The sequence below is a fragment of the Typopeltis vanoorti genome, chromosome 3, assembly GCF_054136105.1.
Source record: "Typopeltis vanoorti isolate ZY-2024b chromosome 3, IOZ_Tvanoo_1.0, whole genome shotgun sequence".
NCBI lineage: Eukaryota > Metazoa > Arthropoda > Arachnida > Uropygi > Thelyphonidae > Typopeltis > Typopeltis vanoorti.
Window position 1 is genome coordinate 99,351,301 of NC_143551.1, and position 27,226 is coordinate 99,378,526.

At 35.1% G+C, this 27,226-nt stretch overlaps 1 protein-coding gene across 11 annotated transcripts in view; it reads left to right on the forward strand.

Annotated features, from left to right (window-relative positions):
• LOC150108412 (IQ motif and SEC7 domain-containing protein 1-like) overlaps nucleotides 1-27,226 on the forward strand; it is a 627,659-nt gene that overhangs the window by 538,573 nt on the left and 61,860 nt on the right. For all 11 annotated transcript variants that reach the window (XM_090390759.1, XM_090390766.1, XM_090390762.1 and 8 more), the window contains 4 exons: nucleotides 5,812-5,893; nucleotides 15,195-15,402; nucleotides 20,395-20,534; nucleotides 25,100-25,225. In XM_090390759.1, coding sequence (XP_090246885.1) covers nucleotides 5,812-5,893; nucleotides 15,195-15,402; nucleotides 20,395-20,534; nucleotides 25,100-25,225 — 556 coding nt within the window. The remainder of the gene's footprint in view (nucleotides 1-5,811; nucleotides 5,894-15,194; nucleotides 15,403-20,394; nucleotides 20,535-25,099; nucleotides 25,226-27,226) is intronic.

Consider the following 27,226-nt stretch of genomic DNA (forward strand, 5'->3'; position numbering starts at 1 on the left):
TGAGTCGCTCTCCTGGCTTGTTCTTTATACTCTTCATGTGACTGATTATTACTATTATTCATCTTGTACTTCCTCCAAAGTATTTTCTTTTTCCAGATTTCATGCTTAAGCTCCACATTTATCCATTTTACACCTACCTGATTCAGCCTTTTTGCCTTCAGAATACATTCACACATTGATGCTGTTATGTATTTCTTTGTCAGTTCTTCCCATGCAGCATTTATTTCCTTACTTACTTTACTTCCTTACTGTTCAACCTCTCATTCCATGTTATAGCTCCAAGCTGTCTCCTAAACTTGTCATAATCACCAGCCTTATAATTCCATGTATATCCTTTCCTCACAAAATTCTGCATATGACTAGCCACAACACAGGTGATTACTTCATGATCACTTTCACTAACTGGAGGAAAGTGCGAAACCCTTCTCACAGTCACATTCGCTAATGAAACGATTAGATCTAGATCTCTCGATCCTCGCATGCCCTCCTTTACGTGTTGCCTGAGATAGTTATCTCTCAAGAACTTGAGATATTTGTTTTCCTTATTCTTAATCGCTATTTCTTCATTCCATTCTATACTACCATAATTCAAATCACCCATAATAATTATCCTTCCTCTGTTAACTAATCCAAGTTATTTATACATTTCTTCATCACTACCCTCCACATTCCCAGGCCTGTAACAACATAAATATGTCTTCCTCTCACCTCCACATTACACTACACTGTCTCATAACCACTGCCAATATTTCCCCCTTTCATGTCTACCTTATGTGGACTTAATTCCCCTGCTATCAATAGCAGCAGCACTTTTCCTCCCTTCTTGCTCTTTCTATTCTCACAAAAACCATGTTTCACTTATTCCAATGATTTTGGGACAAATAAACTCAATTTTCTTCCAGAACGCAGGTTTTCTGAAAAGTATGCAAACATATGTTTCCTCAGTTGGTCATAATTCTGAACAACTAAGGAGTATACTGAGTTCAGTGGAAGGGATCGGTTGCTGGATGGAAAGAATATCGACAGTGCATCAGAAGCATTTAAACAATACTTAAATGATGAGATATCAGAATAGAGTAGGAGTCAAATGGATGTGTAATCTTATTAAGCAAGAGATTCGTAAGAAAAGGATGATGTGGAAGGAATACTGTTTGCGACGTCCATTATGAACATTATAACCAGCAGGCTAGAATAGTCATAACTGTTGTACGGAAAGCAAAGTCTGATTATGAAAAGAAACTGGCTCTGTGTGCTAAAGGCAACCCAAAAGAATTCTATCGATATGCTACAAGTAAAAGAAAGAATGAATATGAAAAAATAACTCTTCTAAATCCAGATGGCATGAGGGTTACAGATGCAGAAGAGGTTGTTCAGTTAATGAGTACCCATTTCATTAAAAGCTATCAACCTGGTGAACGCAACATTGAGCTCACTGTTACCCCTTCACTTGATGAAGAACTGCAGGTGTGTAAGGCCATGTTATTAGAGCTGTTGCACAAACTGACTATGAATTCAGCAATAGGGACTGATGGAATATCAGCACGTGTGCTAAAAGAGTGTTCAGCTGAACTGGCCATTCCTTTGACCAGGATGTTTAATATGAGTCTCAGAGCAGGGAAGATTCTGCAAGAATTGAAGGAATGTATGGTAATTCCATACATTCCTTGCATCACCCTTGCACAGGGGTAGTGCAAAGACCAATGTATCCAACTATCGACCAATTAGTATCTCGGGAGTGGTGGTGAAGATTTTGGAAAAATTGGTTAGGGCCCACATTCAGAAATGGGTTGACAGTGAATCTGTATTTTGCAATGAACAACATGGGTTCACTAAGGGAAGGTCATGTTGTAGCAGCTTGCTCACATTCTATAATAATGTTACCATTGAGCTAGACGAGGGGAATGGGTACACCATGATACTTTTGGATTTTGCTAAGGCATTTGACAGAATACAGTATGGCAGACTGCTGTATAAATTGGAGAAAATGGGTTTGGGTTATACAATATTAGCACGGATAAGAGGATGGCTGACTGACAGATATCAAAAAGTGGTATACGGGGGATCTGAGTCTGCAAGGTTTAACAAGTGGTGTACCACAAGGATCAGTGCTTGTTCCACTGTTATTCAATCTATACATTAATGATATTGGGAAGGATTTGACAAGCGACATACAATTATTTGTTGATCATGCAAAGATAGGTGGGGTAATCAGGAATGCTGCTGATATGCAGTTTTGCAGAATGATTTGAATAGGCTGGAATTGTGGGCATGGGAAAATGGGTGTCAGTTCAATGTCAGTAAATGTAAAGTCATTCACTTTTGCATGATTAGATAGCCAATGTAATGGGTGAGTATTTCTTGCTGGAATTTCTTAGTGATTTTTTTTCTCCTTCAGGAAACAAAAAGTGTTTGTGCCAAGACAAAAAAAAAAAAAATACAAAAAAAAAAAAAAAAAAACCTTTCCATTATGCGTTGCATTACCTGACCTTTCAGAATACACGTCTGAAAGGTCAGTGTGCTTTGCATTACGGGATACTTACTAAGGCAAGTTATATGAAGTCATTAGCTTCTATATACAAGTAGCTCAGATGTGAATATATTTCACATGCAAAAAAATTTTGTTTTGATTCCTTGGGAAAAGGATTAAAACCAAATATAAAATTTCTTGGTATCTTTAAGATACGATGGTGGTCTGAAAAGTTCTCCGCCTCAACCATAGATGGCAACAGTATCGGCAAGTTTTTTTTTGTTTTTTTTTTCAAAAAGAACAACAAACCAGAGTTTGTTCTTTTTGAAACTCTCTCTCTCTCTCTCTCTCTCTCTATATATATATATATATATATATATATATATATATATATATTCAGCAGTGAATGTAGATTCAGGCATATGGATTACTGTGTGCAGATCTAGACACCTGGTTTTCATGGAAATGAGGATTTTTGGAGAAAGTCCAAAGAAGACTGACAAAAGTCTTTGAATTGTCAAAAATTAAGACGTGTCATTTGCAGAGCCTTGGGCATTTAGAGGAGGTTTCAGTCAGCTTTAATCTCAATCAAATTCATTCATTCACGGGACAAATTTATTGTTCCCTGAATGAATGAATGAGAAAGAGGTAAGTTGATTTGGCAGATTTGCAGACAGTCAGACTGTAAGACTCAAATGCTGTCTGACATGATTTTAATGATGTCAGGAAGTGTTTTTGTTTTAACAGGGTTAGTGGAAAGTGTATGAATGATTGGCATAGATTCTGTAGAACAGTGCTCATTAAATTACCTGTAAAAAAGATATAAAGCATAACATATTTTGATGGTATTACAACACTAAACAAACTAGATTATAAAAAAAAGTTTACTAATTGGCTTATATTTTGCTGGATTTCAAACCAGCATCTTTAGTGCAAAACGATGTGTTACAGTTTACAAGCAAATTTATATTACAATTCAAATTATAATGGACAAAATATCTCAAGTCCTAATTTGGCATCCTCTAATGTTGTAAGAAGGACTTGCCATGGGTTCTCCCCTTTCTCCAGCTCTAGCCAACCTGTTTATGGAAAATTTTGAAACTAATGCATTAAAAACCTATCAGAAAAAACAAAGTTTGGCTATGTAACGTCAATGATATTTTTGCCATTTGGTCAGGAATGAAGGATGAGCTGATTGCTTTTAAAGATTATCTGAACAGCTTGCATCCCAATATAAAATTCACTATTGAACTAGAACTGTATAAAAAATTACCTTTCCTTGATATCCTTGTTGAGATAAACAATGAGAAAAAAAGGTTATCCTTCTCCGTAAACAGAAAACCTACCACAACGGGAAGATTTTTAAATGCTGCTTCACACCACCATTGCAAAAGATATGAGACAGGGCATACAATATATCTAGCACACTAATTATAAGGAATGAAGAACTGCACTACTTGAAACAGAACCTGACACTTTTATTTAACAGTTGTAAAGTTATCAAAAACATCTAATATGTGTAATCAATCATTAATAGGCTTTTGTTGTGTAAAACTTTTATGTACTATTACCCATGATGATGTAAGTCTTATGACGCATGAAACTTGTTGAGTTTTGTTTATTTTTAATGAACTCCTTATATTACAATGTGGTCTCAATACTGAAAACTGCCTACAGAACTGCTTAACCACAGAAACCTACATGTACATCAAGAAGTGTTACAATTGTGCAGGAATAGATTTTAGGATAAGTTTCCCAAAGTTTTGGCAAATTAATGCAGCCATACTTGTTAAGTTAGAAGAATGCTTCTTTGCCATTGCTGATTCTAAAAATAATCTTTTGACATGTAATGACTTTTGTAGAGCACATTAGTTTTCTTCCATCTAATCATGTGTGTAGGGGATGTCCAAAGCATAGTCTGCAGAAGACTTGCCATAATAATAATTATTATTATTATGTAACACCTCCAGGGACTCCAAAGACTTTTTTTTATATAATCTCGTTCATTTGGTGTTGTAATGCCATTAAAATAAATTCTGAATAATGCCCAACATCTAGGCTTATCTATTAGATTGAACATGTAAAACAGAACAGGCTATTTCTGAACAATTTAATGTGAATTAGTAAAAAAGGAAAGAGAGGTTATCAATTAGTTGCTGTCCTCTTCTAGATAGTATCTAGAATTTTTAGGAAGGTTGGATGCATCCACCTACCCAAACACTATTCCAAGGTTTGACACATATGGGATATGTATACAGTTCATTGCACAGTTGAAAAGTAGTGTATCTTTAACAAAACAGGATGTCAGAATATTTAGGCACTGTGTAGCAATTGATAGGCTAGAGCAAATATCAGTCCAAAAAGAGAAATGTGATCTGTATGGTGATTTATGTATCATCAAAGATCAGTAACTAGCTTATCCATATCCCATTGAAGAATGCCATGAAGTTAGGAAGAGGCTGTGTTTAAGGCACTTGTTGTGGAAGGTCTGGAAACATGGGATGTTTTTTAACTGCAAAGTTTATTAAATGGATAAGAGGAATGGAATGTACTTTTATCAGTAAAACTATGGATAGATTTATTAGTCAGTGAGTGAAGATCATTTATAAGAAAGAGGCCAGATGAAAGAACAGATTCCCAGGATTTTCCTAGATTATTGGTGAAGGTCAAAGAGAGGAAGTCATCCACCATGATATGGTCAATATTCCCTCTAACTTTTGCAGTCTATGTGTGCATGGAAAAACATTTTGTGCACAAGCCTCCATTCTCAGGCTCAATGTGTGTGTGTGGGGGGGACATGCTCACAATACTAAAAGTCACAAGCTACAAACTCTTAATTTGATATGTCCAAAATTTGCAACATCTTGTAAGCTGTATGTTAAATATTTTTAAGCGCAACTTAAATGCTTACTCATTCAACAACTACTTAAATATTGTGCATGTACATGGAATTTATAAACAAATTATGTCACATTTGTCCAGCCACTCAAATTTAAATGAATTTGAGAGTTGTTTTGTGAAAAACATGAGTGCCATTAACATGATGAATAATTATTACAGCTGTTATTTATTTAATCAAGAAAAAAATATTTTTTTTTTTACTTATGTTTACAGAAATTGTGTGAAGTTTATAATGGTTCTTGAAGATAGATATTTAATAATAATGAACTATTATTGCTATAATGGATATCTTTTTGCTCCTCAATTATTATTATTTTCCTTTCTTACATATTATGTAATAATTATTGTTGATTATAATGGCATTAAATTGATTAAACAGATCTTTTGCTTTTCTTTCTTCTTATATTTCTCCTGTATATCTGTGTGTGTATATATATATATAGGTGCTTTGTGCAGGAGTTGGATCTGGCAGGTATGCAAGTGGATGTTGCTCTCCGAAAATTCCAGACATTTTTTCGTATGCCTGTAAGTAAAAAATCTGTGTTCAGACATTTCAGGAACAAATTATTTATTACATTTTACCTATTGTCTAAAATGCAGTAAATATGTTTCTTAATTAAAGTGAATGAATTTAATGAAAATTATATTTTATGAATCCCACCAAAAAAAAAAAAAAAAAATGTAAACTTACTGTGCATTAGTCATGAGTGGGCAAGGGGTTAGACAATCTGGAAATCCTACTCCAGAAACCAAAAATGAAATCCCCCCCCAATCCTCAAAGACTCCAGTAAGTGTAGTGGTGGTGGTTATCTCACACTGGGTGGTGGTACTTTTCTACCGCTAAGACATTCACAAATATCCCTGCTCACAGTGGGATTCAGAACCATTCCTCATTGGTTGGAGAACCGATGAAAACGATATCAAGGGTGAATATTTCAGATGTGCTAGTGTAAAATCTTTCTTATTCTATTGTAAAGTCTTACTTATTCTTCTTCTTTGTTCTCTAAAATTTTCGTCTAGATATGCTTGTACTTAATGAATTTATCACTAACACTTTAAATTATATATTGTACTCTTAATTCTTAATTGCACTTATGTTTGTGCCCTAGTAAAACTTTATTTCTCTTAATTTCAATATTTTCTCTTGGCTGATCTTTACCTATAAGAACAATGCTAGTGGTTTGGGGGACAAAGGGAATACTAATGGTCAATGCCAATTCCTTTGTCTCAACACTGGTTCTAATTCCTTTTTCGGATTCAGGGAAAATTTATTTTTCACTGCGCCACCCCGAATCCTAGATTAACAAAGAGTGTAGGATCAAGGAACCAGAACACAGTTTAGCATACCATCTTATTTTTTACTATCAATTACTTTTGCAGTCGTAGCCTCTCTATATATTAATCTCCCGCTGTGGTCCGTATTTTATGAGAAAGTACAATAGAGAAGAAAATCAGGCAAGTCATCAGTTAAACTTAAGAAGTAAAAACATTTAATTCAATTGAAACATCTTACACTTTATGGTTCTACACTGATTAGGTATTTTACAATTGCTAAGGAAATGAGCACTAATTATTCAGATTCTCTATCTCTATCAAGGGCTCACTTTAGTGAGTATGGGAGTGGCGAACCCGAGGTACCTGATGCTGGACCATACCTTATTTCATGTAATATACATCTGTTATATTATCTATAGGATGGTCCCTACTCTTATTTCTTTCTATCCTTTTCTTATTTCTTGTCCCCCCCCCTCAATGCTATTAGAGTGACAATGACATCGTGGAATGGACTGGTTTAAGAATGATGGAAGTGACAGACAGAGAGAAATGGAGAAGAGCTGCTCATCTACTGCAACCCTCTTGCTAGAGGATGCTACCAGGTGACGACGACTATCTCTATCATAGCATGCATAACAAAGAACTTCATTTATAGTTTACAAATTCAACTTGATAGATCAAACTTATTCTTCAATACTAAGGACATTTGTTAACTGAATTACTAAGTTAGCTCCATGTGCTCTCACACTATTTCATTCACAAAATTCTCATAATTACTCTATCACTAAAAGAAACAATCTCTAGGCTCCACATGCTCTTGCACTATTTCTTTCACAAAATTCTCATTATTACTCTATTATTAAATGAAACAATCTCTAGAGTCCTTCCTAAAGTTAGACATTCTTCTTATACATATTTACTTATAAAAAATAGACTGTACATTACCAACTGCTGGGGAACTATTTGGCCACTTCACATACCTCGTCTGGACAATTACTTTCGACTCCACATTCATTCTGCTTTTTCTGAGGCATTCTTCAAGGGTTCGAGCTGTACTTATCTCTGCTGCCGAAAATAGATAGACGTTGTTCTCTGGTGAACTGGTTTAACATCGTAATGATATCTCCATAAGCATCGGTGATTATCTTCTGCTGGGCTGACCGGTAAACTTTCGGGAGTTCCATAGCAAAGTTCCTCAGTCGTTGTCTCGAATCCACGGGGAATGAGAGGATGCCACGAGGAGGCTCCACACACAACAGCAAGACTGCAAGAAGGCATGAGATCCGGAGCATAAGAGAGCTCTTCTAGGCGCTGCACGACTGTGCAGCACGTAGAAGAGCTTTAAATTGTTTAAATTGTGCGCCACACATTCACTCCTACGTCATCGATTTCTCCTCCCCTATTTCCATGTCACCCTACGTCACCCAGTACTCAGCGCCACACACGGAATCCTAACATATTCTTCAGAGTGTATGTGTGTGTGTGGGGGGGCAGCTTGCTTACCAAAAGGGTGCACGTGTACTACTTGTTGCACGTGTTTAGATTCCGGCTACTTTTACTTAATCGGATTATCTTTTTCTCCCAGCAATTTATAAGTACTTACACAAAAGCAGTAAGTTCAAACAATTTAGCAATTTACAATACTTTACATTATAACATAAATAAATGAAAGATTCTCAGTTAATATTTTGGTAAATTACAAGAATTTAGTATATCTGATATATCAATAATTGATTCCAAATGCAAGCCCATGTTAAGTCTGTAGGAAATGTGAATTAATTTAATTTAAGTTTCATTCAGAACTTAACACTAGGTGTACGGTGCACATCTATAAAATAGCAATATCATTGATATTATGTTTTTGCATTTATTCCTGTTAGATACTCCTTTAATTGTTTCCTGGCTTCATGTGATTCCTAAAATTAAACAGAACATACTAATGCTTAATGAAGAGGACACTTTTCGACAGGTAAACATTGCATCACATTTGCATTAATAGCCCCGGTGTGCAGTCACAAATACAGACACCTTTGAGCCCTTTAAGCAGATGTGCAGATGGTGTAGCATGTCAAACATTCCAGTGGTTTTAAATGGCCCAGAAGGCAGGGCAGGGTATGCACCAAGACAGTAGCACCCAGAGGTCGTTAGTGTATAATAAATTTAGTTTAATCCTTTATCCAAATGTAAGCAAACAAAGTTTGCACCTGAAAATATCTTCAGGACTGAGGTAAGGTGGTGCAACACCAGGCAACTCCGAGCAAAGGTGGACCAAGCTCTCATCACTATTTGTCTCAGGACCTCCAACAGGTCGTTAGTGGCTGTGATTGGTTATTGTATGAAGCAATCCAATTGAACGTTGTCATGAGTTGCTGTTTTTGTTTTGCATTTTCATCTGTTTTACATGTATGAAGTGTGAACTGGCATGTTTATGACACTGATATACAAGTTTTAATATATATAATTATCGGTGGCATTGCATACCCATTTCAGTTGAGTGTGCTGCCGTGTGGGTTATGCAACTCGCATTGCAAAATTCACATCAATTTGACCGTATGATTGCATTTTTATCGTTGTATGAAAGGTTTGAGATTTAAGACTGGTGCATCAGTGCTAGTCTTAATTGGCCAATGCAATTAATTACAGGATAACTTTGAATACTTTAATTTATCAATTAATTATAACCAAATCTGCATAGAGTGGGAGAACAATCTGTTTGTTTTAGGATTTATTAGAAAACAACAATGATTAATTAACATTTGTGATATATGTGTGTCCCATAAGTTGCTGGGTAGAGCAAATAGCGTGTGATCCTATAAAGTCTAGACATGAATAAGCGAATTTATGATGGCATAATTAAAAAAGTATGGAAACGAAATAAAACAAAAGGACAATAAAACAAAAAGACAAACAAAGATTAATAAAAGCAGAAATGAAGTTTATGAGAAAAACTGCAAAAGTATACCCTATTTGATCACAAAAGAAACAAAGAAATTATGAAAGAATTACATCAAGAACCAGTAATAGAAAAAATTAAAAAATATAAACATAATTGGATGGAATACGTTCAAAGAATGAAAACAGAAAGATTACCAAAACAAGCCTTAAAGTACAAGCCGTTAGGAAAAAGAAAACCAGGACGTCCTCTTAAACGATTCAACAATGACTTCTAAGGTCGGAAAGGCCTTGCTAGGCCTGAATCCTTGATATGCATGATGATGATTAAAAAAAAAAAAAAAAAAAGGAAGAGGAGAGGAAAAGAGATTTGTTTGCAAAGTATAAATAACTAACCAATAATAAATAGCCACTAATACATTTAGTAGTTCAGTTAAAAAGTATAGGGAGAGACTAATAATGTTGATCAGGTGATTCATTTAGGCATAGCAGGAATACATGTGGCTTGATGGAGCAGCAAATCATCTCGTGAAATTTGTTGTGCATGCCATGTGTATTTTGCTCTGTCTTTGCAATAATAGGATACATAATGTCCGATCCTTATTGGAATTATCCGCACTTTTGGGAATCCTACATTCATTAGTTTTTTGTGTCAGCGGCTCTTCTGTCTTATCAATCTCACATATGCTGGTATTTTGTTGTAGAACTTCTTATAATACACAGAAGCAGTGCTTTTTTTCCTCTGGTGGTACACAGTACTGCCACCTTTTTTTCTTAAGTTTTTAAAAATTTGCGATTCATTGACAGCAAAATGTATTATAAATATTCTGGTAGATGGTACTGTGTTCACAAATTGAATTTTCATTTTTGATTACTCATAAGTTGGTTCCCTGCTTTCCTGTTTCATAGGTTGGTATGCAACTGGAAACAGGAAACATGAGTAAAAAAAAGGAAGGCTGAAGAAGCAGAAATTGTTGAATCTACTTGTGATTCTGTAAAACAGAAAACTAGCACCGAAAATACACTTGGTGAGGAGGATCACGAAACCCAAGACCGAATATCCACGTGGTCAAAAAGAAGCAAATTCTGATAATGATTGGCCCCGAATGTTGGACTTTTGCAGAAAAATGACTTCTGCGAAAGAAATAAGTGGCTGTATGTCAAGAATAAAATGTTGGACTGTAAAGTGTGTCGTGATGTCAGAAGTCTTGCCGTTGATAAACACATGGGAACGAATTATCAGATGCAACTGCTAGAGGAATTCTAAACTCTTTAATTAGTCATCTTGAGTGTTTAGGATTATCTGAAGATTACTTAAAGGAGTATTTATTGTCTATAACTTGTGATGGTGCAGCTGTGTTGTTTGGTGTGCATAATGGTGTAAAGAGGCTAATGGAAGAGAAGCTTCCTAGTGTTATTTTCTGGCAATGTGCTAGCCATTACCTTGAATTGTCTGTAGTGACACAGTGAACAACGTGGCAGGAATGAATCACTTTAAGAGTTTCATGAACAAACTTTATGTAACTTATCACGCTTCACCTAAGAATGCTAGGGAACTACAGGAATGTGCAGCGACTCTAGAACTTCAACTTCTTAAAATTGGCAGAATTTTAAGCACTCACTGGGTTGCATTGTGCTTTTGCACTGTTTCTGCAGTGTGGCAACATTTTGAAGCCCCCATCCATCACTTTCTGGAGGCAAAAGAAGACAGCAGAAGAAGCAAAACAGATTGCATTCTTTATGAGGGCCTTTTAAGAAAAATAACGTCATGCGAGTTTGTTCTTGATTTGGGCCTTATGTGTGATATTCTTCAAGAACTTAGTGAAAAAAGTCTAGATTTACAAGAGAGAAATATTGATTTATACAAAGCAGGCAAGAAGATAATGAATACAGTTCAACTTTTTGAAGAAAGAATTGAAAATCCTGGTCCATACTACAGTATTTCTCTTCAAAGTCAGAAGAACATGAAGTTCAAAGGGATTGAGCTCCACAAAAATGAAAAACAGTCCTGCAATAAGTTCATCTGCTTTCTATAAAAGTCTAAAAGAAGCTGTTGGAAAGCGTCTGCTTGAAGGAGATGATGCTGATTTGCCTGAATGTGCTAAGATTTTAGATTCTGAGTATTGGTTAGAAAATCCTGGGAAGCATCTGACATTTGGTGAAGCTGAAATTAAAAAGTTAGCACACAAATTTAGCTTAAATGAAAGAGAAGCAGTTCGTGGTTTCCATGAATATCTTCAAGAAAATAAAGTCCCGAACATACGACTTCCTCCGAAGCACACTTTGGGCACAATTGCAACATCTTCCAGTGAATGTGAAAGGGGTTTCTCTCAGATGAATCTTATAGTAACTTCATCTAGGTCATCTCTGTTTGTGCAGATAACTTCCATCACGATAGCAGGACCCTCCTCTCACTCAGTTCAACCCTAGCAAATGTATGGACTCATGGCTGCTCCAAGGTTGTCATTCTGCAGTTGATACCAAAAGCAAGAAGCGATCTAGAGACGATAGGGTATATCGGAGGATATGTTAAAAGTGTGAAAGTTGCTGTAATAACATCTTCATGGTGAGTACCGGCACCTTTTTTTCAAAAAAAAAAAAAAAAAAAAAGCACTGCACAGAAGTATTCGTTTTTATTCAGGAATAGATAAATTTTTACTGTCTGTTGTTTCCGAAGACTAGAATAAAAATTTCCCTATACCGTTAAAATACTTTCCAACCTAAGCAGATGCTATACTTTACAGGCAAGAAAAACAATTAGCTTTGTTTATCACTAAATACAGTAAACAGATATTTAACATCCGTGTACTATATTTAGGAACAATTAGTGTAAGACAACTTGAATGGCACATTTAATGGAAAAATACTCTGCTCCCGCAGGCTATGCTGCATGCATGCGAACAGAACAGATTTATTGTAACACTAAATACATTTGTCCTAGCATCCACTTTCAAATTTTCAGTTCCAGAAAATATGTAAAGATGCAAGGTGTAACAGCCGTTTTGTAATACAACCATTGGATACAGAAAGCGCTCAATTTGACCTTTATGCTTTCCATATTTAAAATTATATTAATTGATAAAGTATTCAAAGTTATCTTTCAATTAATTGCATTAGACTAATTAAGATGAGCAGTTTATTTATTTTATTTTGTGAGAACTACAGAAAATGTAAGAGCATACATATAAATGATTAAGCACATACATTTAAAGAAATAGACATTAAAAGCATACATTAAAAGACAAAAATGCCACTTGCATGAAATATTAAGCAATAACATAAATTTCACTCATCCATGCTTTAAAGCTGTTTCATTACACTGCATTAAATCTTCTTGTGTAGCAGCATTGCAGAAGATGATCCATGGTTTGTGTTTCGCCACATAAGCAGCTGTCATTGTCTGTGTAGCCCCACCTGGCCATATTCTGCTTTGATCTGCCCATTCCAGAACGAAGTCTATTCAATGTTTTCCATCTTTGCCAGTCAAGATGTAAGCCGGAAGGAAGAGATTCGTTTAAGTTCATTCGGTTAACATTGTTGACCTTGTAGCTTTTATGGAATCAACCAACAGTTCCACTGAGTGAATAAAACTTTTCCTTGATCTTAGCCTCTGTATGTGTACTGCAACATGTCCATACAAAGGATGCCATTCATCATTTAGTTGTCGTTTCCACTCATATCTACTCTGTGTAGCCCTTCTGATGTGAGGAGGTGCAATACCAGACAGTGAGCAGTGGCACACCAAGGGAGGGGCCCCAAGGGGGGGCTCTGGCTTCCCCCAAAAGAAAAAAACACTAGAAAATTTTCCAAAAATCTTTTCCTAATTAAAATTATTATTTTTATTTATAGTGTCGTGTCTTCTATTTTCTATATACTTATGAATTAGCGGTCACATAAGGTGGGAATACCCTGTAGCTCTCGGGAATCACGGCCACTGTTGAACATGAGGCGAACGAAGTATTGCTCCGTCCGACCAAGCGCTACTTTGTCCAAGCTGAGCCAAAGGAGATCATGGGTATCATATATTGGCGATCACTTCAGATGCTCAGTCATAGGTCATAGGCATAGTGTGTATTCTCAAATCATATACTTAACTCACCCCCTCTCCAAGATTAAATCTTGAGTGCTCACCCCCCCCCCCCCCCTCACACACACACCCAAGATTAAATCCTGAGTGCACCTGACAGTGATTAAGAACCTTATCAATAAAGATGAGCAGTGATCACTTGCACTCTTAAACTTTCATACATCAATAAAAATGCAATCATATGGTCAAATTGACGTGAATTTTGTACCATGGGTTGCATAAGCCATGCGACAGCACACTCAACCTAAATGGGCATGTGATGCCACTGGTATATATATATTCTTGAAATTTTCTTTACAAAAAGGAAAGTGGGCATCTTTTATGTATACAGAAACTCTCTGTAACTCTACCAGTGGCAATGATGACCTTTGGTTGTAAAGACCTGAATTCAAATCCTCTAGGACATGAGAACCATTGAAAAAGTTTCTCGCACCTTTGACTGACTGGCTGAAAAGAAACTCCACAGATATTGTGTACATGACACACACACACACATAATTAGAAGCAATATCAATCCAGTGAATGGAAGTGGCTCTCTTTGTGCGTGTGTGTATCAGTTAGTCAATTTCAACATTCAGATTTTTCATCTTTCAGAACAGATGAAACAGCCTGATAATATATAACAAATATGATAACAACCTCTCCACAAAACACACCCTTGCACTCATCAGAGGCCTGTCACAGTTATGTGTGAGAGATCTGAATAATAACTATGAATATGACAGAGAAGTAGTATATGATATTAGCGTAGATGTAATGTGTACAATAGTTTCCGATATCTGCAAGAAATGTTCTACTGCTTGGTATTCATCAGGGAATGAAAGTTGTTTATTAGAACAAGTGTATAGACATTATTACCGTTTAACTTTGTGCTGTTATACTGTTAAAAGTAATAGGGCATTCAGAATTCTTGCCTAGAGTTCATATTAACAGTTGATAGCTTTCTTCCAATGCAACACTGTGTCATTTCATGAAAGAACCCAACTAATTGCAGAAATTCACCAACTTGTTTTTTATTGTCTTGAATCCCCCGTTATACAGTTCGGATTTGGCTCTGCCTTACTTCCATCTTTTCCTAAAACTTAAGGAACTCCATCACTTGTAACAGATGGAATCAAGACAATAGTGAAGATGTGACTTTGTCATCATAGTTCTCAGTCTTAACATGGAAGACTTATGATGCTACTTAATTATCAGCATATGCAAACCACAAAAATGATTATATTGAAAAATAATTTTCAAGGAAAGTAAGCATTATTTTGTTTCAGTGAAATAGTATTCCCATTACTTGAAAAAATTTGGAGGTGTTACTTTTCAGTGCATCCTCATGTTAATAAATATCAGGCCAAATTAGTAGGTGATTTTTTTTTTGTCTGTTTGTTGAGCCACATAATGTTATGAAAGATAGATGTAAAAATATAAAAAATAATAAACATTGATAATTTTCAATTTATGTATTTATTCTTTGCATATAATAGAGTACAGGACTATAAAACATTATTAAAATATTTATTAAATAAAATTTCTTTTATTATGAAAACATTAACATTAATCTTTTTTTTTTCCCACAAGGGCGAAGCTCAAAAAATTGAACGTCTCGTTGAAGTTTTTAGCCATAGGTATATTGAATGTAATAGAGATATTGTTTCCAAGTTTCAAAGTCCAGATACAGTTTTTGTTTTGGCTTTTGCTATAATTATGCTCAATACAGATCTGCATACACCAAACATGAAAGCAGATAAGAGGATGAAACAGGAAGATTTCATCAAAAATCTGAGAGGTAGGAAATATTTTCAGTGTACATCAGTAGTGGCTGGTGAAAATTTTAAGTGGGGGTGCTGCATAAACAAAATAAGAAAAATTATTCATTTTTTTCTAATCAGTAATCAATTTATTAATAAGTTAATTTACATATTAAAAAATTGCTTTATTAAAAATATTTCACTCTCACCATGAACACACCAATAAGAAAAGTTTTGTACACAGAAATAACACACGCAAGCATACAATATATTTGTAGCTACACTGCTCGTTGAGCAGTGTCAGTTTCATGTCAGTTTCAATGTAACGATAATTGAGAAAATATAATTCTTTTCATATTTTCAACAGTGACACTCATCATAATTCAGCCTTGTATTTATAATAAATAAATAATTATATGTTATTTTAACAGAATAAAATAAGATTTACCAAAAATATTTCACCCTCACCACGAACACACACCAATAATAAAAGTTTCATATCTCGCAGAAATAACGCGTGCAAGTACAATTTATCTGTAGCGACACTGCTCATTGAGCAGTGTCGGACTCACTTGTTACGTGCAGTGACAAGTGCAAACAAATATCGGCAAGTCTAGCCAGAACTGACCGAATGTGATAATTCAGACTGCGTTAGATTGCAGTGCATTTGTTTCGTAATCTAAAGTGTTAATCGGACAATTCCAATTATTAACTATTCAGTCAATGTCGAAACAAGCTATAACCTTTAACACTGTATTGCATTTATATAATGTTGTAAGCATTATTATTATTTATAAACACAAACAAAATTAAATTTTGTTTGTGTTAAATTTTAATTTTTTCGTTTTTTCCTTAGGGGTATTGTAGTGTTGCAGCGCTTATGTACAAGCTGCAACCGGTGTACATTTTGTTACTTGTGTAGATAAAGATCTCATTAAAAAGTGTCAGAAAAACATACACAATACTTTGAGTTTTATCCTTGAAACTATAATTGTCTCAGAGTAGAAGTTTCCTCACCCTCCAAATCTGATAGGTTTGGATGATAGGTGAGGATGTATTTAATAATTGCTGAAAAGAAATTTGAGCCATATAGTACACTGTAAGGCTAATTTCCTAACTTCAGGATAAATACCAGTGAAGAGAGTATAAAATGGTGATGCAAAACAAGAGTTTTACATTGGAGGCAGTTTTTGCCAGAAAGTAAATGCAAGCATTTACTTTCTGGCAAAACTAATATATATACACCCTCTGTCCAAAAAAAACCCCGAACTTTTGATAGAAAATAAAACACAGTCCAGTTATAATTATTCAAATCATTTATTTCAATCAATATACTCTCCTGCAGCTTCAATAAGCATTTGGCACGGTCAATTAATTTGTTAAATGAATTTTTTATATCAGTTTTTGGGATACTGTTGAGGGTCATGGTTACTGCCGCTTGAAAGTTTTCAATGGTGTCGTATCACTTTCCTTTCATCGACAAATGTAATCGGGGGAAGAGAAAGAAGGCACAGGGTGCTAAACCAGGTGAATACGGCATCTGTGTGATCCAACCCACAAACTTAGTTTTTGCTCAAAAACTGTCTCAATGTTTGAACGATGAGATGGTGCATTATCATGCAAAAGTGACTAGCTGCCTGCATCACGATATTCATGCTGTACGCAATGAAGTCTCACTATGAATCGCTTCAAAATTTTAAGAGAAAACTCTCCATTGACCGTTTGGCCAGGCGGAATGAATTCTTTGTGGATAATGCCCTTGGAATCATAGAAACAAATCAGCATCGTCTTTACTTTTGACTTCTCCAAGAGACGTTTTTTCAGTGTCCCTCTTCTGGTGGTCTCCACTCAGCACTCTGGCACTTTGTTTCAGGCTCATACTCAAAACATCATGTTTCATCACCAGTAACAATCGTTTCAAGGAAGTTTGAGTCCTTACGAGTGGTTTTAATGAGGTCCTTGCAGTGTTCAATTCGAATTCAATTTACAAAGGCCCAAACTCTCGGTCAAAATGTTGTGCACAGTTGATTTTGGAATCCCCAATTCATCTTCAATCAATTTCACGGACAATTTCGGGTTTTCTTTGATGAAATCATGCACTTTTTGGATGTTAACTTCACTCAGTCCAGTTTTTGGACGGTCCGGCTTTTCATCATCCTCAAGCGTCTCACGACCACTTTGAAATCGCTTAAACCACTCGTAAACTTGATAAGCATTCATCACCGTATGTTTTTTGAAGCATTTGATGTGTTTTGGTTAAACTTTTACCAAGTTTAACACAAAAGTCAATCGCAGCTCTCTGTTTGAAACAAACTCATTTTCCCGACTGTTCGTGAAAACACACTGCCACTCTTGGCACTATAACTCTGCTTCTAATGAAGCAAATGTCATAAACAGTTGACATAGCACTAATGAAGGTTGCTGCTTTCAACAACAAAAAGATACAAGTGGTGCCAATAGTTTCTTCTATTTTCGAAAAGTTCGGTTTCTTTTTGGACAGAGGGCGTACATAGATAATTTCATCCAACTCCTCTACAAATTGCAGCTTCACTAGTGCTGTCTTATATACTGTTACTCCTTTTAGGGGCATCTGGCAAGATTATTTGCAAACTTACCTGTAAAAATGCCTAAAACATTATCCTTAAGTTCCCAAGTATTACTATCTATTAGCTGGTTTTCAGATTGAAATGAGACGTTAAATCCTCTCTGTGAGGTCTGATGTAGTTCTGAAATCCCAACATAGTTTTTAAGTCGCTTCAGTTTTCAATAAGCAGTAGCGAAGGAATTTCACAGGTAATGAAACTTATTTATTATTATTATTAAAAGAGACCTCCTGGGAGTTATGGACTCATCGAGGCAGGCTACATACTAACCACACCAGGAATCATACCTATTCTTGAATTCATTCACACTGCTTGCACTCACAACATCCAATGGCAAAATTCATGTAATTTCAAAATTACATCTTATACTTGGTTGAAAATCATATCATGGTATGCACTAGACTTTTTTTTTTTTTTATGTGGGCTAATGGGATGATATTTTGTTTATAAATTATTTACTTTCTTACTAGTAGCCTAAGAGTTAGAGCTAGATAACTGGGAGGAGCATTCCAGATAGCTTTCTAAGAAAATCACTAATTCTTACTTACTCAGGGTACACTGAACAAACCAGGATGGGCTAACAATTTAGCCAACCAAAATGTATTATGTATTCACTTAAATTAAATAACAATGATGGTACAACACAATGAAATTTTCCCAGTTTAAGTCCCAGCTGTTTTCATCAGAGACCCACAGGTTGAACAATGAAAAGTAAACTACAACAAAGTAAACTCAACATTAGCAGAATTCAAGACAGAAACTATCAACATGAAAAGCATTTTAAAAAAAAAAGAAGTGGAACTGGCAGAAGAAATAAAGAAGTGCCACATTGACATAATTAGTGTTATCAAAACAAAGAGGCAAAAACAGGCAAGATTCTTCTAAATAGCAAATATACAATGCTATATTCAGATAGTAATGACCAGGAGGACACTGATTCAATAATACCATACACAAAGATAACTTTGATAGATAGTTTCAAGTAGAATGATGTAAATAATCATGAAAATAAATGAGGGATTGGGCAGATTTTTATTTTTTATTTTTTTCAAATCATTAGAAAAGACATGACATAAAAAAGGAAAAGTTACTCTTGTTGGAGATCTAAGCAGCATACCAGACATATTGAAATGTTCCCAAAAACATTAGAGGGGGGGGGAGAACAATGCTATGTACTTATAGGATTTCTGTTTAGGAGGTCATTACTAATGCTATGTTTCAACACAAAATATGAACAAATTCATATGGAGAGAAAAAGAGAGAGAGAAGAAAAGTCTTATTAACCGTGTTACTGTTTATAGAGATATCTTCACTGTTCAGGATACAAGAGCACACAGGGGATTTAACACAGGAAGAGAGGCCATTTAGTTTTGAGAAGGATAAAAAGAGTTATCATACTGAAAATAAAAATATGTTAAGAAATCAGTCAAGCAGGTTTCACAGATGAACTGCAGACTCAAATATTCAATTAAAAATGAAAGAGTTTGAAAACAAGAATCAAATGTTTGAAGACTCAGGCATTACACTCTCTGAAGAAAATGTTAACTGATTCAGCCAGAGAGCCATGGAAAGTTATCTGCAAGGACAGAAAAATCAGAAAACCATGGTGAACTCAAAGTTAAAGAGGCAGTCATGTTAGCACAGCAGGTGTTTGATCAGATATAAAAAAATAAACAACCCAAAAGAAGACCAAGATCTAGTTGGAGTGATGTAATTAGAAGTGCCTTCTAAGATCTGACAATATTAGTCTTGCCAGATAAGACTAATTTGGAGGAAAATTGTTGATAAGAAATTAATAATACTGTTGTAAACTTTCCATGTAGCAATATAATAATAATCATATGATGATACAGGGCCTTGAGTCCCCTTTACGGGGAGGTACAGCACCATCTCAGTCCCCCCAAATTTTATCCAGGCTCCGGAACCGGCATAGCTGACGAATCAGACCTATGGCTGGGTCAGTATTCCTGACTGTAATCCGTGTGTTCACTGTACCGGTTTGCCTGCTTGCGGGATGAAAAACCCCAGATAAATTGGCAGAAAAAACTGTTGTCCGTGCCCAAGACCGGCTAACTTGGCTATGGCTGAGGAAGATCCTTAAGCTCCTCGCATTGTTGACGGGAATCAAACCTAGGACACTTCTTCCCCAGGCATATGGTTGCGAAGCACATAGCCACTAGGCTAACCGTGCGGACAGTAATATCATAATACTCCTATATACCTCATGGGGGTATTTATTAGGGAATTGATGTTGCTACTTTTTTTGCTACAGAACATATTTTGAAATCTTTGTTCTGCTTATATAATTTAACATAAAACAATCTTCATTTCCATTCTGAAAATTTTATTTCATTAATATTTTGTCGATTTATAAGATTCCTTTCCTTCTTCCTGATTTTGATAAATAATAGAATTACTCTGTTTCAGGTATTGATGATGGACATGATCTAGATAGGAGTATGTTGGTTGGTATTTATGAAAGGATAAAATCAAATGAATTTAAACCAGGATCTGATCATGTCACTCAGGTTTTCAAAGTCCAGCAAACTATTGTAGGTAAAAAACCAGTAAGTAATAAAGACTTATTTATCTCTCCTCTAATTATATTAAATTATTAAAAAATTAGTTTGCATAGGCTAGTTTTTCAGTTGAATGAGTTTCTCATAATGGATTCAAAATGTATGCATATCACTTCAATAAAGAAACAACATAATGTGTGTATGTCCGTTCTATCCCCAAAAGACTGTACAGCTATCATGTTACTAAATGTATCATTTAGTAACATTAATGAACTAAGGATTAGATAATCCAGTTTCTTTGCTGTAGAGACCAAACCTAGTACTTTTTTAAACCACTTCATATCCTCATTAAGCATACTGATCTCACACTGAACGAAAAAAGTTATCTACTCGTGTGAAGATTGAATTTTTTTATGTTAAATATTATTAAAGTAACATTAATAATATTTAACTGAATATAAGTGTCTTTTCTGGAGACCAAACATCAGTACATTGGATTGATAAATTATATACAAAAAATGGGAAATGATAAGGAAGTACGTATCTAACACAAGCAGTGCATAACTGCATACCAAGAGTTAAACGAATAGAGTAGGAATGAGATAGATGAACAATGAAATCAAGCAAGTGTGCAGTGTTACAAAAGAAGTTGTTATGGAGGAGGTACAAAAGTGCTTGTAGTGAACAGATGCATGAAGAATATAAACTGCAGGACAGAAAAGTGACAAGCATGGTTAAAAAAGAAAAAAGAGATATGAGAGGAGATTTGCTAGTCAGGTGAAAGCTAATCCAAGTGAATTTTTTTGGAAAGGATTTTATCCTTTTGAATATGAATATGCAAGAGGGAAAATAATTATGGTAGGATGACGCTGGTGAATAGTTATGGTAGCAGAGCAAGTGATATAGCAAATGGTATACTGGGATTATTTAATGAATGCTTCATCAGTATATATCATAGTAGTATGATGATGCTGTGCAACATGTAGAAGGGAGGCAAAAATTAGGAGCATTAAAGGTGAAAGAATCAGAGGTGTAGCAAGTGTTGCTTTGATTAGATGCTAAGAAGAATGTGAGAATGTATGACATATCACCACATATTTTTAAAGAATGTGCAAAAGAGTTAGTTATGCCCTTGATCTTTGGTTATTTAATGAAAGTCTTACAGTGGGGAAGGTTATTAAGGAGTGGAAAGAAGGCAAAATAGTACTTTTCTACAACCGTTGTTCTAGAACAGAAGTTTCCAATTATAGACCAGTCTGTATATCTGCAGTTGTGGTCAAGGTATTAAAGACATTGGTTAGAAATAGAATACAGGACTGGGCTGATGGACATAAGATTTTCTATGATGGTTAGCATGAGTTTGTGAAGGACAGCTCTTGCTTTAGCAATGTGCTTACATTTATGATAAGATGATGAATGCATTGGATAAGGAAGATTCATATATTGGATAAGGAGGATGATTTTCTTGGACTTTGCAAAGGCATTTTATTAGATTACCACATGACAGAGTGGTGAAGCTGCAGAAGATAGGATTATATAATAGATGAATTGAAGATAGGCTTTCTTAAAGATACCAGCAAGTTCTGTATGATGGAGCAATGTCTCAGAAAATGAAGGTGATCAGTGGCATGGCTCAGGGTTCTGTTCTTGAGCCCCTACTGTTTAACTTATTTGGCAATGATATTTCATGTGGATTGACTGGGGATCTTCAAATGTTTGTTGATGATGCAAAGTTGGGTAGAATTATTAGGAGTATTACTGATGTTAATTCTCGACAGGAAGATTTGAATAGACTTTTAGCTTGGACAGATAAGTTGGATTATAGTTTTAATATTAATAAATGGGGTACAGAGATATAAGACTACTTACTGTATTGGTGTAGCTATACTTCATGAAGTGAATGACATTTGGGATCTTGGGGGTGATGGTAGACAGTTAGCTAAAGTTCTGAGGGCACATTGCAAGTGTTGCAAAGACTGTATATGATATTGTTTCTATGATGAAGAGTACATTAACATGTAGAGATAAGGAGGTAGTGGTTCCTCTATATAATGCATTGTCCAACCACAGATGGACTCTGGAGTATTTGTTATATAGAGCAGTTGAGGGAATATAGATTACAGAGTTTGGTGGATTGGAGGTAAAGAGGAGATATGATAGAGACCTTCAAGTTAGTTAAGGAATTCTACCAGATTAATACAGAAGGAATTATAAAAAGAGTGGGCAGTAAGCTTAGAAGAATAAGAGGCCATTCCTGGAAGTTGTACAAAGATGTGGTGAAGAGAGGTATGAGGAGTAGATTTTTTACATGGAGAGTTGGTGAGTGGAGTGCTTTGTGAATGCACTGAGTGTAAACTTCAAAGTTCATCATCATAGACAACATAGACTGCTGGTTGAGTAGGCCTCCCATGATGAGTCTGTTGACTCCATGGAGGTTACTAAAATAATAATAATAATAATAATAAAAGACACTGAAGATCATCACTGTCACATCATCTCAAAACTTCAAATAATTCTCCACTGATGTTTATGTGTTTTTCGACACTTATTGGTGTTACTTTACAGGATGAGCGATGAAACTAGTTTTAAATACTTCAACTACATGCTAAACAATATGTAGTTACAACATGTTCCCATATATAACAAAACCAGATGGCAACTTTTGTATTTTATTATTATTGGGAAACAAAGATGGGATGTAGAATTTAATCTTGGTGGGAATATATTGATGGAGGAGGAAATAAGAGATTTTGGGGTGATAGTGGATAAGAATCTGAAATTTATGGGACACACTGCCAAAATTGTGAGGACAACACAACAAATTTTGGGAATGATGAGGAGGACACTGACTTATAGAAGTAAGGAGATTCTTGTTTCATTGTATAAGGCTCTGATTAGGCCATACATGGACTACTGTGCACACATTTGGTCACCTGGTTTTCAAAAGGATGAAGAGATGTTGGAAAGGGTTCAGAAGTGACTGACTAAAGTAGTTTCTGATCTTGGAATGTCTAATATGAAGAAAGGTTGAAAAGATGCAATTTACAGAGTCTAGTGGATAGGAGGAAGAGGGGTGATATGATAGAAACATTTGATTTTGGTGAAGCTGCAGAAGAGGGATTATATAATAGATTGATTAGATGAATTGAAGATAGGCTTTCTTAAAGATACCAGCAAGTTCTGTATGTGAGCAATGTCTCAGTTCCATCAGTGTTCCTATAACAACCCCTTACAAGTTAGTAAGGGGTTGTTATAGGATCAGTGTTGAAGAGGTTTTACAGAAAATGGCAGGAGATCAGGGGAGAACCAGAGGTCATCCCTGGAAGGTGTGAGCAGGGGAGTGAGAAGAAGGTTTTTTGCATGCATAGTTGTGAATGATTGGAATGCCTTGCCTGAGAGGGTGGTGTCTGCAGAGAATTTGAAGGCTCGGCATGATGAGCTGTGTATGACATATGACAAAAGGACCTCCTAGATGAGTCTTTGACTGTATGGGGGGGGGGGGTCTTAGGATAGCAATAATAATAATAATTATTATTTTCTCAGGCATCTCCATTAAATCAAATTCTCATTATGCAATGCCTATACTGACCATTGTTCACACAATATTTATTGTACTACTACTATTTCTTTAATTCAACTCATTCACCAACAAAATGCTGGCAACACCAGTTTTTTTTTTTTATTATTTTTATTTTACAGTTATAATAATTTTTCAGTTATAAATTAAAAAAAGAAATAAAATAGAATAATAAAAAAAAACGCTTGATCAAGGACTGGAGACCACAGATATCAGAGTTCTGAGAAACATTAGGAGAGTGAACAGATGGCATCAGTGGCAGTATCAAATTAAAAATGAGGATATTAGGAAAGAACTTGCCATTGTTAACATTCAGGAATGTGTTAGTAGAGCTAATCTCAGGTGGTATGGTCACTTAAATAGAATGGGAGAGGAAAGTTGGCAAAACAAATATTCTTTACCAGGTTGGCAGGGGAAAAGACCCAGAGGAAGACCAAGATGTAGATGGACTGATACAGTAAAAATAGCCTTGAAAGACAGAAACATAAGATCTGATAATATTGGAAACTTGAAAGATAACAGATTATTTGGAGGAAAAATTGTTGATTGGAAGTTAGTAATGGTGTAACTTTTTCATGTAGTACTATTATAATGATCTTGTACACCCACTAAGGGTACATATCAAGAATTTGATGATGATAATCATTTAAGAATGCTGACCTTGTATCATATTAATATTTAAACCAAATTCTCTAGTTATTCAAAAAATAAGGCTTTTAAAATCAGACTTACTAGTTATAATGGAAATATTATATAAAATGTCCTACTTACCAGAAGACTTTTACTGTTGTGAAAACAATTGTAGAGGACTTTTTCTACAATTAGATGGATTAAAAAAAAAAAATTTTTTTTTAATCCATCTTCAAAATAGACTTTTTATTTGCTTTTATCTAAAATTTCAAAATTATGTAAGAATAGTAATTTTTTATATAATTTCATTGTTAGAAATTTCTGAACATAAATTGTCTTATGTTGTGAAGTTAATGCCATCAGCAAAATACATAAACTTTCTCTTACTTGATTTATTTTTTTGTAGAATCTTGCTCTACCTCACAGACGGTTAGTATGTTACTGTCGTCTCTATGAAGTATATGATGTAAATAAAAAAGAGAGACCTGGTGTTCATCAAAGAGAAGTGTTTCTTTTCAATGATATGCTTATGGTAAGGATGTTATACTTTTGTAATATTCCCAAAACATTTTGTTTCAAAATTCTTACATATATTTCATTTGCATCAGCATCTATTATTCTCTTACATTTACATTGAAAAAATGAGCACATATGTTGAAATAAGGCAAGGTACATATAATTAATTCTCCATTTTGCATGATAATCTATCCAAACTACAGCTATCAGCCTTTAAACTAGTATAAAGTCCTTAATTATTCTATTATTATGGTCTCAGTGATTCATTAGAATTTTTTAAACTGTTACTGAAATTTTAACTATGCTTAAGTATATTCAGCATTCAAACTTACATAGTTTAAATATTATTATTATTACTCAGGACTTCCATGAAGTCAGAAAACTCATCACAAGAGATCCATCATTCTTTAAGCTCATTTATACTGTCTGCATTCTGACTGTTTCAGGTAATACATTCCAGAATTTAACCACTCTCTATGCAAAAAAGCTACTTCTCCTCCATGTACTCACTATTTCTTTTTTTGCAACTTTCAGAAGTGGTTCCTTGTTCTTCCTTCCCCTTATCCTACTATACAAAAATTCTCTCCATTGTCAATTGGATAAATTCCTCCCAACAGCTTGGATCTCTTAATTCTGTCACCCCTTCATTTCTATCTACAAACTGTGCCAGTTATATGCTCTGTCTATCCCCATAAATAAAATTTCTCAGTCCTGATATCGTTGTTGTTATATATGCCACTGTGCCTTCTCCAGGGTCATCTCCCATTTTTAATCCCATCATTTCTGTGAGGTTGACATTGTTCCAGTACAGGAGTCAGCAACATGCAACTCTTTGAACATGTAACCGCAGTTCTTTAACTTTCAGCCTATATGTGCAACAAGTGCATACCACAAACACATCTCAAAATTAGTTTGCCTGTGCATCGTGAGAAGAGCACACACACATATTGCAAGGTGTCGAAGGTTAATAGTTGCAGTAGTGGCAGGCATAAAATAGTTGAAAACAGGAACAAAATAATATTCATGTATGGGGTAGATTGACTGGACATGTATATAAATTTAAAATATTTGCATTTGAACTTCTGTTTTTGGTTCAGCATATTTCTTTGAGCAAATATTTTCAAACATGAACAATATTAAAAATAAATCATAGTCCAATTGGCAGTTGCATAAGAGTGGTGGTAGAATGGAGGTATCAAATTAATGGCAAGTTTATATTCTGTAGTTGTTAAGATTTTGGAAAAATTGGTAAGCACTCCTATAAGGGGCACTCTTGTTTTAGTGCCTTTTATTATTGTTATTAAGAGAGACCTTCAGGGACTCATCAAGAGAGGTCAGAACAATGCAAGTCTCTCATCATGTTTAGAAATGAAGATTACGGCATACTCACCTGATGTTGAGAGACTCATTCAAAAAGTTCAGCAGCAAAAGTCACATTAATTCATATCTAATTGGATGTTTGTTACATTTTGTTCAATATTAATAAATAATATTTTGAAAAAAAAATTCTTTTAATAAAGCACCTTCCCTCTCTATCCTATTTCTTAACACCTGCCCCTTCAGCTGAGGTGCCACTCTTTGGATTATTTATTTATTAAATCAAAAGTGGCTCTTTTGATTTAATAAAAAAAAGGTTGCTGACCTCGTTCTAGCTGCTGTTTTTTAGTATTTGCCTTGATTCCCTGAGGAAAATCAGGGGGGGGGAACTTGTCTAAATGGCAATGCATTATCAGATATAATATCTAATTATATTGTAACATCATAATGTACATGTAGTTTCACCCAATTTAGAATACAGTCAGTTTGGTCAGTCCCAAACTGCAGACCATCCTTCTTATTCCTGCATTCAAATATTCGAATACCTAGTAATGGACAGTGAGATTGGACACTGGGTCAGAAACCCCAAGTTTCTGGGGGTTTCTGTATAGGATGTATGGAAGTTCTCCTCTTATTCCTAATTTAGTCTCAGCTGATGACCCCTGTCCAAACAATACTCACACATTTCCTTCTATCACAA